At 47.2% G+C, this 19,048-nt stretch overlaps 4 protein-coding genes across 4 annotated transcripts; 3 read left to right on the forward strand and 1 right to left on the reverse strand.

Annotated features, from left to right (window-relative positions):
* Window positions 1-462: 462 nt before the first annotated feature.
* Window positions 463-4,203, forward strand: E1B28_009457 (uncharacterized protein; the record flags this gene model as incomplete). Its single annotated transcript, XM_043154353.1, has 25 exons — window positions 463-670; window positions 718-848; window positions 911-928; window positions 990-1,016; window positions 1,072-1,095; window positions 1,151-1,247; window positions 1,300-1,429; window positions 1,485-1,599; window positions 1,656-1,751; window positions 1,818-1,831; window positions 1,891-2,103; window positions 2,175-2,260; window positions 2,317-2,387; window positions 2,441-2,504; window positions 2,572-2,636; window positions 2,695-2,727; window positions 2,787-2,945; window positions 3,005-3,052; window positions 3,117-3,290; window positions 3,348-3,377; window positions 3,443-3,589; window positions 3,648-3,847; window positions 3,898-3,964; window positions 4,024-4,098; window positions 4,159-4,203. The coding sequence occupies 25 exons, from the start codon at window positions 463-465 to the stop codon at window positions 4,201-4,203; spliced, it is 2,337 nt and encodes a 778-aa protein (XP_043006807.1).
* Window positions 4,204-4,473: 270 nt separating this feature from the next.
* E1B28_009458 (uncharacterized protein) lies at window positions 4,474-6,784 on the reverse strand (the record flags this gene model as incomplete). Its single annotated transcript, XM_043154354.1, has 8 exons — window positions 4,474-4,840; window positions 4,906-4,970; window positions 5,028-5,188; window positions 5,255-5,449; window positions 5,511-5,798; window positions 5,859-6,489; window positions 6,545-6,683; window positions 6,744-6,784. The coding sequence occupies 8 exons, from the start codon at window positions 6,782-6,784 to the stop codon at window positions 4,474-4,476; spliced, it is 1,887 nt and encodes a 628-aa protein (XP_043006808.1).
* Window positions 6,785-16,792: 10,008 nt separating this feature from the next.
* E1B28_009459 (uncharacterized protein) lies at window positions 16,793-17,723 on the forward strand (the record flags this gene model as incomplete). The annotated part of the gene is made up of 6 exons (XM_043154355.1): window positions 16,793-16,882; window positions 16,938-17,282; window positions 17,344-17,388; window positions 17,450-17,471; window positions 17,537-17,615; window positions 17,675-17,723. 6 exons carry the CDS (start codon window positions 16,793-16,795, stop codon window positions 17,721-17,723), a joined length of 630 nt encoding a protein of 209 aa, XP_043006809.1.
* Window positions 17,724-18,160: 437 nt separating this feature from the next.
* E1B28_009460 (uncharacterized protein) lies at window positions 18,161-18,571 on the forward strand (the record flags this gene model as incomplete). Its single annotated transcript, XM_043154356.1, has 2 exons — window positions 18,161-18,259; window positions 18,326-18,571. The coding sequence occupies 2 exons, from the start codon at window positions 18,161-18,163 to the stop codon at window positions 18,569-18,571; spliced, it is 345 nt and encodes a 114-aa protein (XP_043006810.1).
* Between the last annotated feature and the right edge of the window lie 477 nt (window positions 18,572-19,048).

A 19,048-nucleotide genomic window follows, 5' to 3' on the forward strand; every position in this document is an offset into this window, starting at 1 on the left:
CTTCATTGAAAAAATGCATTTGTTAATTCGTGAGTTAGCTTTTTATCACCATTCTCAGTACCAAGCAAGATAACGACTTACCCTATACATAGGTCAACTAGTATCGCCACTACTTCCGGAGTACGCTTTCACCTTCAGGTATCCACCGAATACTTCTCCCAGATTACAGTCCGTCCCGCAAGAACTCAAAAGATCTGCAAGCTATGCTAGAAGGAATAAAGGTCGGTACTAATTCCTTTGCATTTCCTCAAAGCAACATATTATGACGATGCATTTCTTGGCTTTTCCCCTTATCTTGTTCTATGTGAACATGTGGTGATAGGTGGTCAGATGTGGTGGCCTTTACGCCTGGTATTTGTCCGCGGATTCGGTGAAAATTTGGGGGGCCCTTAAAATGGCTTCGGACCTCTTTCAGACCCTTCGAAGCGCATCCCAATCCATCCTTTTTTTCTGGGTTAACCGATGGCTCTCCCGACGCTTCACGACGAGGCTAAGCTGTCTACATACGACGAGAAGGACCATCCCAGCCCGACAGGATCTTTCGACATCGAAAGTAAGGGACCTCGTCTCAACAATGGAAACATCGGCATCGACACCGAGGTCGAGGAGGTGTATACTGAAGGCCCCCGCCTTATCGATATGGGCGAAAATGGAAAAGAGCGGCCCATTGGTACGCGTTGAACAACTTACAGATGCTGGTAACTTATGTTAGTCTAGACACCGATGCCGACTATGCCCTCCGTCTTGTATCTCTTGAGGACGACCCCACCCTCCCGATATACACTTTCAGGACTTGGATTTTGGGACTTGGCCTATCATGCTTCGGTGCTGTGCTAGGACAGATCTTCGTGAGTCGACATAAGATTTAGTATGTCGATGTTCTTATTAACTGTTCTACATTTGTGTTTAGTACTTCCGCCCGCAAACAGTATGTACTACAAACTGATCTCATCGCGTGACGAATTTTTCTCATAATCCATTTTCTTTAGATCGATGTTAGCGTCCTCTTCATCCAGGTACTGTCATTTACGACCTTTAATACCTTGCTCCTTACCCATCTGCGGATTTTAGATTTTTTCTTACATCCTCGGGAAAGTGGGTACACACCGTCCAAAGGTTCAACAAGGAGACTCAGTTCGCTTGACTACAGATCCTCGAGGAAGTTCTTCCTGGTCCCAACCACCCCTCCCCTCGATTACGGACCTCCGATAACTGGTTCTGGAGGTTCATGAATCCTTCTCCATTCAGTGAGAATCCGCTCGTTTAGTATGTTGCCACTGGCTCTAGACCTCCATTTAGACATCAAGGAACATGTTGCCATTACGATCATGTCCTCGACGGCCGCCTATGCTGCGAAGGCCATCAGTATTTTCGCTGCTCAGGACCTTTACTACAACGTTCGCCCCAACGCAGTTGTCCCAATCTTCACGTGAATTAGTTTCATTCATCGGGAGTCTAACCAGTTGACCCCTTCCTTTGCATAGTTTGATTTCCACTCAGTTGATTGGATACGGGATGGCTGGTATCTTGCGCAAGTTCTTGGTTTACCCAACCTTTGCCGTCTACCCGCAATCGATGCCTACGGTTCAGCTCTTTGATGTAAGTTGAAGCCGACTCTTTTAAATTTCTGGAGCTTAGAACCGTTCTTTCGCTAGGCTCTCCATCGTGGCCACTCAGTTTTAGCTCAGAAGAAACGGGTCAGGTTCTTCTGGCTGGTTTTCATCGGCATATTTATATGGGAATGGTTCCCCGTGAGTGTTGTTTTTGACCCTAATCCGAGGTCCCGGATTTGTTCTGATATTGAAGGTAATTTATAGGAATACATTGCCCCGTGCGTTTGCGCTTCTCGCGCTGTTCTGCGTTCGTAATGATCTGACAATCTCATCGCAGAACCTTGACCGGTATCAGTATCTTCTGTCTGGCAAATCAAGATTCTGCGTGGTTCACTCGCATTTTTGGTGGTGCCGCCGGTAACGAAGGTCTGGGAATGTTCTCAATCTGTTTAGATTGGGTGTACGTCGGAGCTAGCGGTGGTTCAATTGGTGCTCTCTTCACGCCGTTATCCACTCAACTTTCTTTGTACGCTGGGTGCGCCGTTTGCATGTAAGCGGGCTTTTCTTTTAAAATGTTTCATCACAATATTTCACTGATATCATCTTGTCCCGTGCATTAAGAATCGCGTTCTGTGCTTGTTTCGCGACGAACACTTGGAACGCTCAGAACTTCCCTTTCTTGTCTCAACTCCTCTTCTTCGAGAACGGTTAGTCCCGAGGAGTTCTAAACTTGCAAATTGTGTTTGACATCCTCCCGGTGCAGGTACGGAATACGACCAGCTTGCGATCTTGACCGACAGATACGAGCTCGACTACGAAAAGCTTGAGCAAGTTGTGAGTATCAATTCACCGTTTCTGCATCTATTCATATACATACTGGTCCACAGGGCCTTCCTTGGTATGCCGCCTCTCAACTGCTGTACAAAATTAGTCGAACGATGTACATCGGCGGTAAACCATTCTTTTTGACAGCAGTTCTTGGTGCGACCGCTTAACGATTATACATTTCTTCTTTCAGCCGCTGTGACTCATTTCTTGCTCTGGCATGGCCCGAAGATGTGGGAGATTCTCTGGGATCGTCAGGTCAGGATCTGAGCTGACTTGAAGGATGTCGGTTCGAAGCTTACTTTACGCTCGGTAGGGATGTAACGACCTTCACTACCAGAAGATGAAGGTCAGTGCATTTCACAATTGCTACTGGTATCTTTCCGGCTGAACGAGGAACAATGGTAGATCTACAAGGAGGTTTCCAACTGGATATACTTGGGTCTTTTTGTCGTTTGTGCTGGAGTCGGGATCGGAACATCCTACGCTGCTCAATCAGGGCTTCCTGCATGGGCGGCAATCATTGCGCTTCTTTTTGCTTGGTTATTTGTCCCTATCGTTGGAACCGTAAGTTCTCGCTTGGTCTTTCCTTGATTGCACCGAGCGATACTGATGACGTCTGCTAGCTAAACGCTACCGTCGGATACGCTCCCAGTGTTGAGAACATGATTCAAGTACGTCACATCGTCACTTCGGATATGTCGGAAAACGCGACTTACCTGCCCACCTCACAAACAGATGATTGGGGGAGCTCTAGTACCCGGAAAACCAGTCGCCAATATGTACTTCACTGCCTATGGATACATTCCAGTCGTACAGTCGTACAGGCTCTTCCAGGACCTCAAGATCGGTCAATACACCAAGCTTCCCCCGAGAACAACCTTCACTGTGCAAATGGTTGGAACAGTTATCGTACGTCGATTATTTGATTTTTTATTTGATTAACAAACGACTTGAATTCATTAATAGGGAGGTCTTTTGAACTTTATCATCATGACGGTTCGTCCTTCCGCTCACATTGCGTTGTGATCCAACTTTTGACGGCAGAACGCTGGGATGGATAGACTATCATATCAAGTCAGCGCGAAATTCTCAGAGCTATTCAGGGGTCGAACGTTTGGTCTGGTCAACAAGTGCAATCCTACAACAGTGCAGCCATCGCGTGGGGTGCTCTCGGTAAACCCCTCTATGCTACGGGAACTCGGTATGGCGTACGTTCCCGCTCTTCCACACTTTCCGCATTTAGTTCAATCCTAATGGCCTTCCCAGTTTGTCCCATATATGCTCCTCGCCGGCCTCGGTTTCCCAATTCCCTTCTGGATCGCACATAGGCTGTGGCCCAAGGTCGGATTCAACCTCGTGTTTACCCCAATTTTGGTCGCGGAGCTAGGATACCTTTCCGTCGGAATCAACTCGAGTGTCTTTACTACCTTCCTGCTCGCCGTCTTCTCACAGTACTACCTACGAAAGTAAGTTGGGGGCTTACAGGAAGGATTTGATTGTTGAAAAATGTTTCTAGATACCGCGCCACCTGGTTCCGCAAGTACAACTTCTTGATGTCTGCCGCGTTGGACGGAGGAACCTCCGTATGTATCTCTGCTATTGCCATTTTGTTAAACACGGGTTTCATCACGTAGCTGACCAGGTCATGGTGTTTATTTACACTTTCGCTGTGGGCGGTGGTGGCGGAACTGTGAGGCCGTTCCCAATATGGGCTTTGGTGAGCTTGTTTCCATCCATCCTTGTTCCATGAGAAGGTCAGCTGAATTGCATCCTTCAGAACCCCAAAGGAAACCCGGACTACTGTAAACGCTTAACTGATTGAGTCGGCGGATTATCGTAGTAGTGGCAGTTTGTTATTTGTTTCGTATCTTCTTTACAGTTCCATCGTACCCTTTCCCTTCATTTCACTATGTGCGGGGGTATAATGTGCATCCACTTGATAGTAGACCATGTAGGTTTGTGTAAAACGAGATATAAGCGTCGGGTTTTGGATATATAGATTCGCAGGATAGTTTTACATTCGGGAGTCGTAAGCGGTCGTATAATCGTCGCTACTCAAACACTAAAGCCAAACCAAGCCAAATTCCTCAACTCAATTCGCCCTAACGCTTTCAAAATCTCTCTCAAACTCCTCCATCGCATCCAATGTATCCATAAAATGCCTCAACTCCAACCTCTCTCCTCGCCCCACAGCCAACGAATTAGCAGTCCTAACTGCATTCTTGATCTGTCTCCCGTTAACATCTCGTTTCGCCAGCACCTCGATTTGGTCTGGGCCGATGATATCTGAAGCTCCGACTTTGGCAATGAAAGCCGTCCATATTTTAATTTTGGACTCGATGGGTAGATCTGTAAAGTGGAGTGCTACGTGGATACGGGAGAGGAAGGCTTCGTCGAACGCTTTCACGCGGTTGGTGGTGAGGAAGAGGATGCCACGGTAGTATTCGACGTGGCGGAGACTGTGAAGGAAGGGGTTTTAGGAACGAGGAAAGGAAAGACGAAGAGGAAAAGAAAGAAAACATACAAGACTGCCACCATCGCATTCCGGTCTAGATCATGTAGTGAGCGTTGTTCAAGGAAGACGTCGGCCTGAAAAGAATAGCGGCAGTGAACAAATGTTTCCATCGGAGAACGACCACGCCGTACCTCATCGATCAGCACAATAGCCTTCCAAGCCGTTGCCACTTCAAATACGCGTTCGAGTGCTGCATCCAACCTCGTAGGGTCGGTTCCGAGATCCCCCGCTCCAACGAGATAAAGAGGTCTCTTTACATGTTCACTTGTAGCTTCAGCAGAGAAGGTTTTACCTACAATTGGAAGGGCAGAGTCAAATTTCGAAAGTCCGGTTGAAGTTGAGGTAAAATAGAACGCACCAACGCCAGGCGGACCGAACAAGTTAATGACAAGCCCATGTCCTTTCCCTCTGATGAAGTCATCAAATCCAAGTTCCTGATGATGAGCTTCGACTAGAGCTTGTAGCATCTGTTTCCTGCCGTCTGGTAGAACGAGATTTGCAAAGGCTTCTTGGTTCCACTGGACTGAGGTGATTTTTTCGACGTCGAATTCCACTGAGGATAGGAGTATTAAGTTAGTCGAAGAATAACCAAGGAAAGAAGGAGAAACACGCACGCCATAGTTTATCCGGGAGCGAGAACCCATAGACGACAGTGGAAGTGAGGAGGAGTTCCTCCTCCGACAAGTCGGGCTGTTGAGTGTCTTTCCCGTCGTTTGGAGATTTTCTTTGGACCAGGTCTCCTGCAAACAAACTGTTCGCTAGCCCGTCTTCGTAAGGAGGTGTCGGAGGCGGAGGCGGCCTAAAATCCCCCCATTCGTTGACTATAGGTGGTGAATATCTTATGGATGATCCACCGACGGGAATGGGGTACTTGTAGTTGGGATTAAACCGTTTGAAAGTCGCTATCAAAGCCGGCAAAGGGTGAGTGCTAATTTTCAAAAGCCATTCAAAGAAACACGCACTACGGTCAATCATAATCCTCCCTGTCACAGCATGCCTTCGAATCTTATGCTGTTCCGTCCTAAACGCAGCAATTCCATCAAACTCCATATGATGTACGCCAATGATGTCAACCCATTTACGGCCTCTTCTGAGGATGCCCTCTTTCAACCTCTCCGGGTATGCGTGGTATTTCAAGGGATACGCATCCAACTCGGACATAGGGATTGTTCCCTTGAAACTAGGAAGGATGATCATCGTCTGCACTCTTCCCGGTAACACGGTAGCTGTAGCTTGATGGTCCACCAAATCCATCGATTCGCAGAACAGTTGGTAGTACGAACACGTGTTCGTTACCACCCGAGTCCACGACATCAACTTGAACAGCCTAGGTCGACCGGTTATAGCGCATTCTGTAACGAGGAGAGTGCGGGGGACGAGGATAGCAAATAGAAGGTCAAAGCTTGTTTCGCGATGAGCTTTGTGAGTGTTGATACGGTGAATGGTGGTTTGAAAGTCGGTGTGGAGGAAGTTGAGGAGGAGGTTGACGGAGGAGAGGATGTGAGTCTCCATGAGGGATCGTTTCTTGGCCTGGAGGGCATCACGATATGCCGTGAACTCTTCTAGGAAAGTAAGGAACATTTCGGGGTCGACCTTAGAGATGGAAGGTGGTGTTAGAACATAACGTTTGTTTAAATAGCAAGCGCACCTCAAGGGGGTCTGAGTTCCACGAGACACCAGGCCATGATACAATAACATCTTTGCATGCTTTGAGGAGGTACTCGCTCTTGATGACGATCTTGAATGTGGGCTCCTTTCCCTCTTCCTGGGGTATCTTGCGCACGAGGCTGAGACAGGAAACAGTAGATGAGCTTAGGAAAACTTGAAGCAGGTGGAGCTGAACGTACACAAAACTAAAATCCCCCCACATGCCGCTCGCACGACCCATGATTGGTGCAGATTCTACAATAACTTTTGAGCTGGTGTTCTGTAACCCATGTAGTCAGTATGTGCTCCGTATGATCATCGGAAGAGGAAACTAGCTCGATATTTCCATTCCTTAGACCATCTGCTATAATAATGATCGACTCGCTTGATCTTGAGAGATGGTGCTTCCAACACCTCTCGAGGAGCAGTTGTGGAATCCGAGTTGCTGTCGCCTTTCTCTTTATTGATGGGGACATCTGGGGCAACAGACAAAGATTCGCCAGCTTTTCCCTTGCTTATTATGCTTGAGAAACGGGTTTAACCCCTAACCCTAAGTTATCCGTTATCACCGGTCCGCGGGGATAAGGATAAGATAGATAACCGGTGATAACGGATAACACCTTATCTTTCATTAAGATAATCCTTATCTTATATCTTTTATCTTACCCACCGGACCGGTTTGAGTCCGGGCGACGAAATCTGCCTGCCACGGCACAACAAGTACCATGACTCGCGTGGGAAACAAGTCATGCAACCCTTCTTCCCCAACCTCCATCATCAACGTTCGCGTTGGTGAATTTATGGTAAGCCCCCGTTCGTTTTCATTCGTTTCTCGTATAGTACATAGAGTAGACAGTATTATCAATGAAAATGTCTCCTATGAATGTGAAAGAGAGAAGAACAGGAGCAAAAAAGCCCCATAATATATTTTTTGTTGCGTCAAAAAAAAAAAAAAACGATCCAACAGTGCTGACAGTCAATTTTACAGGGCAAGCTATCGCTTTTTGCAGTCGTAGATTGACAGACCTCGACGGCCGCTATCCTTCGTTTGTATCTATTGTATTGTGAGCATTCCTTCCATGTTCTTGGATTCAAAACTAATCGTTTCTAATGTAGAACTAATGCTTAATTGTGCGGATTGCGGAAAGCGCTATAATACGGAACATGCACTGAGGATACACCAATCGCTTTGCAAAGAGAAGGATCAATTACACTATGTTCCGACGAAAAAACGCGTTAAATTGAACCATACAGTCGAAGAACAGCCGGAAGCGGGTCCATCTAGGGAGAATTGGATGGAAATAGAACAGTTAGAGGCGGGGAACTTGGGTCACGAGCAGGAAACGGAACAGCTGGATGGGGGATTTCCTGAAGAGCCGAGGAGGAGGAGGAGAGAGACGAAGGTTCCGGGAAGATTCGAGGACTTCGAAATTTCATCGATGTCCGCAGTTCTCAGGGGAAGACGAGGGAAGTCAACTGTGGTCCTTTCGGCACTTGCTACGCCTGTCGCACTACCTACGCCTCCTGCGCTAGCTTCGCCTCCAGAACTCCCAGCACTCAGAACCCCTTCTCCCCCATCTCTACCTGTCATCGAACGGTTTTATTACAAAACTGAACCAAATGACATCGGTATCTACCGAGTTTACGACTCGAATGACCCAACCCGATGTCCAGATTCCGACGGAGACATATCGCGGTTCATTGACGCTCCCACCCTTCAACAACCCAAAGCACCGAGCCCAGCTGAACATATATGTAAGAGCATGGGTCTCCCTAACCAAAACCCGGCCCTGCAACTGCAGGAGGAGGATGCAATGGTTGAAGTAGACCCCAAGAACCTTGGTCCATTCGCCAACGTATCCACCCTTCGGCTCACTCATTGGGCATCCAAGGAGACCAGCATCAGCATAGCTTCCCTTAACAGGCTCTCAAATGAAGTTATCTGCCAGCCAGACTTTGATCCGCGTCATTTTGAAGGTTTCGAGGCGCAGCGTGAGTTGAAAAGACTCGATAGGTTCCTAGAAGTGCTCAACAACGAAGATCCAAAACCGAAAAACGTTCACTTACTACCTTTCGAGGCTAGTGGTGTTTGGCGTCGCGGTTCGATTTCCATCCCGATGCCGTGTAAAGGCTATACATTCGATTCTGAGGACTTGGCTCCTCAACTCGTCATCACAGACGTCTGGTACCGGCGGCCGCTAGACATTATCAAGTCCATTGTGAAGGACGAAGAGTTCATGAAACTCCATGTTCGTCCCTTCAAAGAGTTTTGGTATTGGGATGGACACGTTCAGAGGCTTTATGGAGAAGTCTACACATCAAATTGCGCATTGAAAATTGATCGCGATAAGATGGAGCGGTTAAAAGAGAAGGGTTTACTTGACGACAACTTGGAAGTCGTAGTCCTCTGGATGATGTTAGCCTCCGACTCCACCCACCTCACTAATTTCGGGACTGCCTCCCTATGGCCGATCTACTTGTATTTCGGTAACCGCAGCAAGTATGAACGTGGACACCCTAAATTCCACGCAGCTCATCATGTTGCGTACATACCCCAGATTTCTGACCTGGCTCGCGATGTTTACCGCGAAGCCTACAACCAACCTCCTTCAGATGCTGTCATGCGACATCTCAAACGAGAGGTCATGCAGGCGATCTGGAAACTGGTCATGGACGACGATTTCGTGGATGCCTACGACAACTCCATCGTCCTGGAATGCTTCGATAAGATCTCGCGACGATTCCTCCCCGAATTCTTTTCCTACTCGGCTGACTACCCCGAAAAAATCTCTGTTATTTGCATAAAATACCTCGGTAACTGCCTTTGTGTTCGATGCTTAGTTGAAAAGCATCAGGTCCGAATGCTAGGTTCAAAGCTCGATATGGATCGTCGCCAAAGGTCGCGGCGCATTGATAGCACAGCTCGTCAGAGATTGGTGAAAACTGCCCGTTGGCATGTATTCAGTGGTGGTCGAGGCGTCGAAAGCACAGTAGTGAAGGATTTACTCGACGATAAATCCCTCACACCCGTTGTCAATGCCTTTTCAGAGAAGCTTTCGCAGTTCGGCTTCGACATCTACCAACTTCTAACGGTAGACCTTCTTCACGAATTCGAGCTTGGGGTGTGGAAATCGGTCCTAACTCATCTGATTCGCATGCTTTACACTCTCAAAGACAGTTCCGTCGATGTCTTGGATGAACGTTATCGTCGTGTTTCCACTTTTGGACGGGATACTATACGGAGGTTTCACAACAACGTCTCGCAAATGAAGAAACTGGCCGCTCGCGACTACGAGGATATCTTGCAGTGCGCCATTCCGTGCTTCGAGGGCCTTTTCAAATCCGAGAAGATTAATTCAAGGAAGACAGAAAACCTCATACCGGCTCTCCTCTTCGACCTCATTACATGGCATGCGTATGCCAAACTCCATCTACACACCGATTCTACCGTAGCGTCGTTCGAAGAGGTCACCAGAGAGTTGGGAAAGATGCTCAGATCCTTCCAAACAACTGCCAAAAAGTTCAATACGCATGAGACTCCCAAGGAGTTTGCTACGCGCCAGCGTCGTGAGGCAGCATTGCGTCAAAAGTCTCAAGCCAGAGCAGTCAGTGAATCAGAGCCAGAGTCGATGAAGGGGAAGAAGAAGAAGGTTGATACCGCACAGAAGAGACAATTCAACTTGTCTACTGCTAAAACACATTTCCTGGGCGATTATCCGCAATCTATAAAGGAATATGGATCTACTGATTCCTATACTACTCGAAATGTCCGTTTTTTTACCTATCCATCGTCTGCCACTGACTGAAATCCCTACCCGCGTACAGAGTGAATGCCAACACCAGCAGGTGAAGCAGTTCTATCGGCGAACCAACAAACAGAACCACACTGCGCAAGTCGTTCGCCTTGAGCAGCGGGGACGAGCTCTTGAAGCCCTTGCTCGCAACATCCCCACTGTACAGAAGCAGAAGAAAAGGAACATAAAGCCCAAAAGGGTGAGATACCTTGCTTCGAGCCGACAACGGTTGCCCAAGACAGACCCCTCTGTCCGTTATCACATCGCCAATGGACAGGAGTTTCGAGTAGATTTGTCAGAACTGGATTGGGTAGATGAAGACGGTGATGAAGATATCGCACTTCTGGTAAGTATCGCCGCGTTATAAACATCCATTACTCGACTAATTCGTTGTACGTAGGACTTCGTTCCCAAGCTGAAAGACCACCTTATTCATCGCTTACTAGGGCCGGATTCGAAAACGGAATTCACGGACGAGGAGCGAATGCTTCTCTCATTCACCAATGATTGCATCTACGCCCATCGAACCCTCCGCGTCAACTACAATACGTATGACAGGCTCAGATCCCAAGATTCTATCAATATTCGTAGCCATCCAGATATCATTACTCTGAACTCCAATGCAGCCGAAAACGAAGAAATCCATCCATACGAGTACGCACAAGTAGTTGGAATCTTCCACGCCAATGTCCGTCTTTCACCGTCACTGCAAACGAACAAGGTATCAATCACTAGGCGCATGGAGTTTCTTTGGGTTCGGTGGTACGAACTCGATACATCTCACAACGCTGGTTTCAAAGCCAAGCGACTGTATCGCGTGTTTTTCCCTCAGCCTGAGGTCCCCGAAGCTTTTGGCTTCTTGAATCCAGCCGACGTTATACGAGGTTCTCATCTCATTCCCTCCTTTCATCATGGACCTGCAGATACCACCACCTCTCTGGTACCTTACTCATTGGCGCGTCAACTGCAGTCATTGAATACTCGTGGATTGCGGGAACGTGAGGAAGAAGACTGGAAATTGTACTATATCAACATGTAAGATCTCTCAACTTTCTGTACTACCCGTTGTAAACTGACTTGATATGATGGCAGGTTTGTGGATAGAGACATGGTCATGCGTTACCGGGGAGGTGGGGTAGGCCATGCCCAATTCCAGGAGCATCTGAGATACTTTCAGAAGGACGCTGGCCTGCCCGAACAAATATTGCCAACCTACGACTCAGACGGTGAGGAGATAGCAGCGGAAACCGATTACGGCGACGAAGACGAGAGCGAACGGTCTGATCCGCAAGGTTTAGCCCCTTCAGAGTCGGAATCAGATAGCGACTGGGTCTTGAGCGACCGAGAGGGTAGTGCGGGCGAGGATAGTGGAGATGATGAGGACGAGGAAGACGATGGAGGGGATGAGTATCAACATGCCACTTTATAATATAACCCTCGCTCGCTTAATTTGCAGGATCTATGTTCAAAATGCGGTGGCACTAGTTCTGACTATTAGATATTTGAGAATTCGAGACCACTTATGCCAAATGCGTTGTGTTCTGAAGGATGCGTTGTAACGAATTTTACCAATAGTAATACAATACAATGGCTCACAACGCCTACAACGCAGCACAACGGCCACAACCCGTTACTACGGCCACAACTCCTTATTTCGTTATGCTACGCGTTCATGGCATTGCAACGGTTTCGGAACATTGTATCGGCTTTCATTGAGAACTGACACTCTCGTTACAGTATTGCGACATGCTCAAAATCTTGTATATCCCGTGGTGGACATTTTGGCGGGTTACATTAAATTCCATCTCTGTTGTAAGACTATTGTAAGCTGATTACAAGTGTACTGTAATGCTCACTATCCGTAGTACGGTGCTATAACGGCCACTACGCATAGTAACGGCGTCGCACCGTGGCCAGATTTTTGCTGATGTGAGAAACGGCGATGCATAGCTTGAGTTGAGATGGGGGAACGTTGGTGTGTATGTGGAGTGCAGGAAGAGAATGAGGAATATTTCGAGCTAGGTTATTTATGTAACAGGAAAGCTGTTAATCGGATGTGGATGGTTGGGGTCGCAACGCGTGGGTGGGCGGTACGATTAGCGCCCACGTCGAATCGAGTCAGTCAAGCCAATGTCACTTGCGGTGACGCTTGACACGATGTTTTTCAACGTGTCGAAAGATGGAAATTGAAGGGTTTGTACTGGGGAACGTTGAGCATAGATACGCAACAACTGAGGAATAAAGATTCAAAACTTACAAGCTCGAATGGATACTGCGGTTCCGTAAACTAGAAGGACTCGAGGCAGATGACGCCTTCTTCTCCATACATTACTGTGCATGCGAGTGTCGAGAGGAAGAGTAACGGCATGAATTTTCTTTATAGAAACTCGTGAGGCTAGACATCTTGATGACTCCGACGGCGTTCTATGGGCGCTGATGCATTGATGCACGGATGTACAGCATATTTTGACCGTCGTGGGGCTCCTTTCCGCGTCGAGCGAGGAAAAAGGACAGCTTTTCAATATCTTCATCTGCATTGGACGCTCGTTAGGTCATATTATTGGCAACCGTATTCAAAACATACAGAGTAACGGTACGTGATCCCTATCCGCATTCACTCGTCAGATGTTCCATCTAAACGAAAGACCTGCTGTGAGCTGGCTTGACGTTCAATGCTCATATGTGGATGAAAGCAGTTGAAAAGAAATCTGTTGCGCTACAGGTCAACTTGGCAGGGAAGGTCAAAAACACAAACAATTTCACGCACCTGCACGATTTTCTCCAGTATCGAGAAACGCCCAGTTCAATCCAGCTCCAGGCAGCGGTTCAGGGCCAGAAAGATAAGATAAGGTGGTAATGGCGTGGTACAAGGTTTCAGAGATGAGAGTCGAGACGGAGTTGTCAGACTGTCAAATGGAATATAGAGTTTGGGTTACACGTGGCTGGCATTGCCGGCATCGGAGAGCTCCGAACTTGTGGCTTGCAGGTGACGGCATCTCATCAATCTCTCGACCCGACCAACCAGATCTATTATCGCCTGAGTCGAGAAGCGCTGTTACTATTTTGACACTGAAGAAGGAGCGGACAAGTGAAGAAGGGTCAGACTCCACCCCCGATATCAACCAATTATTCCCCTCGGCGACAGTTCGTACGCGCGCTTCGTCAAGGAGATATCAACCGTATCGATGAAGAAAGATCTAACAATGGTTTGTTTGGGATATGGACTAGAGTTGGGGGCAGTAGTGCTGTTATCACTACCACCACGGTCTACTGATTGATATCTTTTTTCTAAATCATCATTATAGACACTGTCTCCGAGCAACAGTGCACTGGGTTCTTCAAGGTGACATCATTGTGGGAGATTGATTGGGTGCTCAGACCATTTAATAAGGTGCGATAATTCTCGCCAAACCTGAACGTAGAACGTTATTTAACATTGAAATCGCCCCCAGGATTCTCTTTCACTTCATGAATTCTAGTTCACCAACTTCTCAAGGGCCATCATCAATCGAGACGGTGAATCAAATACTCATTGACTCTGTTCTCAAGGTTGCGGTGGGTTCTTGTGATCATAGCAGTTGCATTCCCATAACACAATTTCGAATATTTCGGCACCAGGTTCCAATATTCTTCTATGGTGAGTAACCCGTTCACCCTACGCCATGTCTTAATTATCGGCTGTACGATACACTCAGGCATAAACACCGTTCTCTACTGCATCTCCATCCGACTCCTCAACAAAAGGCCAACACAAAATCGTCGTGTATACGTTCTTGCGATGACTGCCTTATTCACGTTATCCACCATCGGAGCATTCTTGAACGCTGTTATCAGCGTTCTAGCGGGATCCTACAGAATTCGAATCAGTCAGGTTGGGGAACAGCAGAGAGAAACAGACGTTAGGGATCCCGGGCTGACTCGGATTGATTTACTGCTGTATGTGGTTTAACAGCCATTCATATTTTGCCAAGGCAACGTAACCAGAACTATTGTTGGTGTGAACCAGACGTCTCTCGGTTGTCGCTGCGGGGATATCAGGGTGCGTTGTCTACATGAGGAATCCGGATACATGTTCAAGGTTCCAATTCGCTCTAGCTTCATTTCAGATGCCATTCTGGTGCGTCCCGTTACCAGACAGAAAACCAAACAAAATAGGTCACGTTACCTAGCTATCCCGCTGCTATATCATCTGGAATCGCCGAACCTTGGTCATGCTTGTTCCAGCCGTGTTTTTACTTCTATCTGATGGTGAGTCCTTCAAACCCGAGGATCCTCAAATTCCTACTTCCGATCCGACCAAGAGGCTGATTTGTTTCGCCTACAAAACGTTCAATTTGATCAAGGCGCGCTCATCGTAGTTCCCCTCACATTATTTGCAATCCAAGATTCTCTCCAACTAATGAACTTCAACGTGTTCTCAGCACCTAGCCACCTTATCTCAGTCTGGCATCTCACGAACGAAGCGGGCAAAACAGTAAATATATCGGTTCTTAGCGTTTTTTTACCTATGCTATTCTCCGCCCTCACTCACTTATTGCTAACTGGGTTGATTGGTACGTTAACCTTTTGGGTTCTCTACTACAGTCCTTCAACGAAGATCATTGTAATTTTGACCGTTTTTAGCTGGGAAAATATTCTCCGTGATTCGCAAAACGAGAGGTGTTGTGGGAGAGGACGTCAGAAAGATGTATTCAACCGTTATGGCTGTCGTGTAGGTTTGGTTTTAGGCTCATCAATTGGCGAACTTATAGGCTGACTGGTTATTAATTATTCATAGCGTCGAATCCGGAATGCTGTACCCGGTCGCTCTGATAGCTCTCCTTGCATTCCGTGACTATGCGATAACCTTTTCGCTGATTCACATCCATGTGAGTACCTTGAACTAATCGTCACAATTGCAAAGCGGTTGAGCGGTTGACCAATCTGAGCTGTTTCTCCTTGATTTCTCCATTGTTTCTCCCACCTTGCTCCCACCTCCTCGATTCTCAAATTTAATTTTTCTCCTTAGGGAATTGCACCGGCACTGATAATCGTCCGTATCGGACTTGGTACTGCGTTCGTATCTGATAGAGGTGAAGTGAGAACAGGAGCGAACGAAAGGAATAGCAACGCTCAGTGTCGGTAGTGTTGATCTCAGGAGGGTAGAGATATCCGCTTCCGAAGTGCCGTCTAACTTCATCCGAACTTATTTGGTTCTTGTTTGCGTGAACGTGAACTTTGAGCCGACCCTGCCGACCTGCAAATTTGTCATTGATTATTATGCATCCTCACCTCAACATCTCTCGTGAAGTAAATGCAACTAGGGCCACACCACTCGGACAAGACGAGCTGTCGGTTTGATGTTTTTATCGATGGGAGAACCCTCGTTCGTGAGCGGCGGAATTAGGCTGATTGCCGTGTCTATAACTCCGACTGGCGTGAGCCAAAACTATGATGTCGGCAACACGGCCTCACCGGTCACCACTCGCAACCATTAATATTCCGGGTCCCGGCGGCGGCAGGCGTCTCTTTTTTAACTCTGAGGTCTGTAGGCGTATGTGCCCACTACTAACATCCAATCTTACACTTGAAACCCAAAACCGTGTTCAGAAACGTATCCATTACCAGTTCGGATAGCCCGGTCTTGCCAGCTCAAAGGAAATCCATCGATGTTTGCTTTTACCGTCCCTCAGAACCTGAACAGAGCCTCGTATTCATTACCCGCTCTGATACCTGGAGCTCCGAGGAGGGAACCAGGCTCTTAATCTGTCAAATTGAAACTGTGTTTCCGCCCCGTGGTCTTCACTGGACGGCTCGTAAAGGTAATTGGTGTGTCTGTCATTTTTGTGCATGCTGTATCAGCTGTTCCTGTTTCCAGTTGCATCCTCCCATGGATTGAATTGAATTCTATCGGTGACGGTATGATTCCATTTCATTCTCGGTATCAGAATTCAATTCAACAATGATTAACATGCGGGACAGTCTTTCGTGCGTTGAATATAGATCACTACGTAAGTCCCCTCACCGAGGGTAGTCCTTAGTCTTCCGTCCACAAAGTATAGGGATCCAGAAATTGCAGATGTGTAGAACACCCCTCAAGGACTCTGCACCACGTAGGATTTCGATCCGAGTGGATGGAAAGTTGGTTAAACGAGCTTCCACGCGGCTATCAACAAAATCACAGCTGCAAGTTCATCAGTGATAAAAATCATTTGCGGGTACGACATGATATGGACAGTAGGACCTGTACTATTCCGGAGTGTCAGAGCAGCGGTAACGTGTAAGGAGGCATTTTATCGCCTACATTTGCCCACAGGTTATCGCAGGAAATCTTTTTCCTTTGGTAGTAAGTAACTCACATATGATTCCTCCTTTGCACAATCCTCAACTGTAACGGGTAACCCAGAGCTAATGTGTAACGCACATGGTTACTTATATTAGACCGTCCTAGCTGACGGACCGTCGATCCTATTCTCATGTCCTCCGACCAAACAATTACGATTTGCTGGTTGAGTCTTGATCAATGTATCTACGACGTCGTCGACTCTAGTTTGGTTGCTCCCGTGGTACTTGTTTGATCTTCCATCTTCACGGGCTTATTCTGACCCTTACACTCTACAGGTTAGTCTAGTCCTGTATGGTAAGTCGCTGGATACGACAGCACTGGACGACATACCTAATCGTATCAACTATTTAGGTGGATATCTCATGCTCTTTGGCGCCTGTATTTGTGTTCTGAGACGCAAACCGGATTCACAACGACGCAATTGGGTCGTCATACTTGCACTATTCTTAGTAGCCAGCTGCGGCCTAGGCTTCAACGTCGCTGCATTCTTCACTAAAGCCAAATTCCATCTGGTTCACGGGACAACCCCAGTAACCGTATCCCGAGAAGGAGAAATATTTAGTCCCACCACCGCTCAGCTTGGAGATGATAAATTCGTTGCGTTATATAACACTGGGCAAGTGATTATCTGCTTCTTATCATTGTCACGTCCTAACCTGTTACTTTTGGGTCGATTTTCAGTCGGCGCTTGCAACGCGCAACTCAAATTTGTACTATATTGGCCAAGTAAGGCTTCATGTTCTTCTTTCGGGGGATCCGAACTTTCTAACTGACCTTCTCTTAACAGTATCCTGACGGATGGAATTTTAGTACGAGTTTTTTTTTACTCCACCAAACATCGCAGACCAAAGAGCGCTTATCTCGTGTGTGGTAGCTATGGAGATGTTTCCTGATTTGGAGCGGAAAACTCCGAATGGTACTCCCACTGCTCTTCTTTTGCGTGGCAAACAATGGTACGTAAGGGTTAATCCCGGTACGGCTAGATGAATCCGTGTCTAAACAAATTGACTAGTCATAGGAATCGTCAATGTCGCGTTGTTACCCAAACCTCCGGCACCTAGTAGAGGAACTTCCAGCACGATTTCGACGGGTGAGAATTTCTTTTCGGTAAGCTTTGGCAGGTCCGACGCAGGGCAGAAGTTGAGCAAGGACTCTATACTATTGATAACTTTCGCAATCGGGAGCGCGGTTACCAACGTCCTGCTTACGCTTTTGATAGGTTCGTGGCAGGCTGTTATAATTTCGCTGACTCTTTTTTTCACAAATTCGCAAAGCCGGAAGGATATTCTCCATAAGTCGGCAAGTTACACGCTTTTCCGCAACAACATCTACGCGGAATATGTACCGAGTGGTCATTTCGGCAACGTACGTGCGCGTAACCAAGCTAATTCGCTCGGAATCCTTCCAAGTAACACTTTGAACCGATAGACTCGAATCTGGCCTCCTTTACCCAATCGTGCTAATTCTATATGTCATCTTAATGATGCTTAATACAACGATGGGGAGGCAAACATCCGGAATGGAAGCGGGGCAACTTCATATTTGGCGGGTCAACTTGGGAGCGGAAATTCTTTATTCAATGCTGATCCCGGTAATGGTAAGCACTAGACCTTTGCACCCTTAAGTCCGTAAGCAGCTAACGTTTTCCTTGGGTTATTTATAGGGGATTGCCTCTACGTTAATCATAGTCCGGGCAGCGCTCGGACTTGCCATTCAAGACGAGGAAACGTTCAGGGAGACCATTTTATCTGATTTCCGCGTCGCGGTGGTAACCACCATGAGTGAACGAAGTGTTTTGGACATGCGACCAACCGGTTCTCAGGATACTCAATACAGGGCGAGTGTGGATTCGATAATGGTAGAGTTGGAATCGCAAAGTGAGAAGAGAAAAATAGTCGCCAGTAGATGACACCAAAGTGTCTATAATGGGCCTGGTAACGAGTTTGATTCTGTAATTTTCGAACAAGACCAAGTCGTCAACTTTGTCAGGAAAACTTGGAGGGTAGGGTTGGGTGGAAGAATCTCAGAAGTGTGTCCGACTTCCTTATGCCCGCTCGTCAATGCGGCACCCCGGCAATCATAGAAATATCCTAAGATCCGAATAATCATTGATTAATCTTGTTGTTTTGCCACTGAACAGCGTTGCCGCCTGTGTACAGAGGTTGAGGAAGAAGAAGAGACTGAGCAAAGCGTGACGAAACTCTCTAAAAATTTACATCACCTACCGGTGTAGGTGAATAAGCCATTCGTGAAATTGGAATCAGGAAGCGGATTTCCGGCTAATTTGGAAAGAAGGGCGGCATGAAGGCACCTCCCTTCAGAGTCTGCCCCTACACTAAACATCTTGCCGTTGCTTCCGGTCGGTGATCGGAGATAAATAGACGGC

Source organism: Marasmius oreades, chromosome 6 (assembly GCF_018924745.1).
Source record: "Marasmius oreades isolate 03SP1 chromosome 6, whole genome shotgun sequence".
In the NCBI taxonomy this organism is placed as follows: domain Eukaryota; kingdom Fungi; phylum Basidiomycota; class Agaricomycetes; order Agaricales; family Marasmiaceae; genus Marasmius; species Marasmius oreades.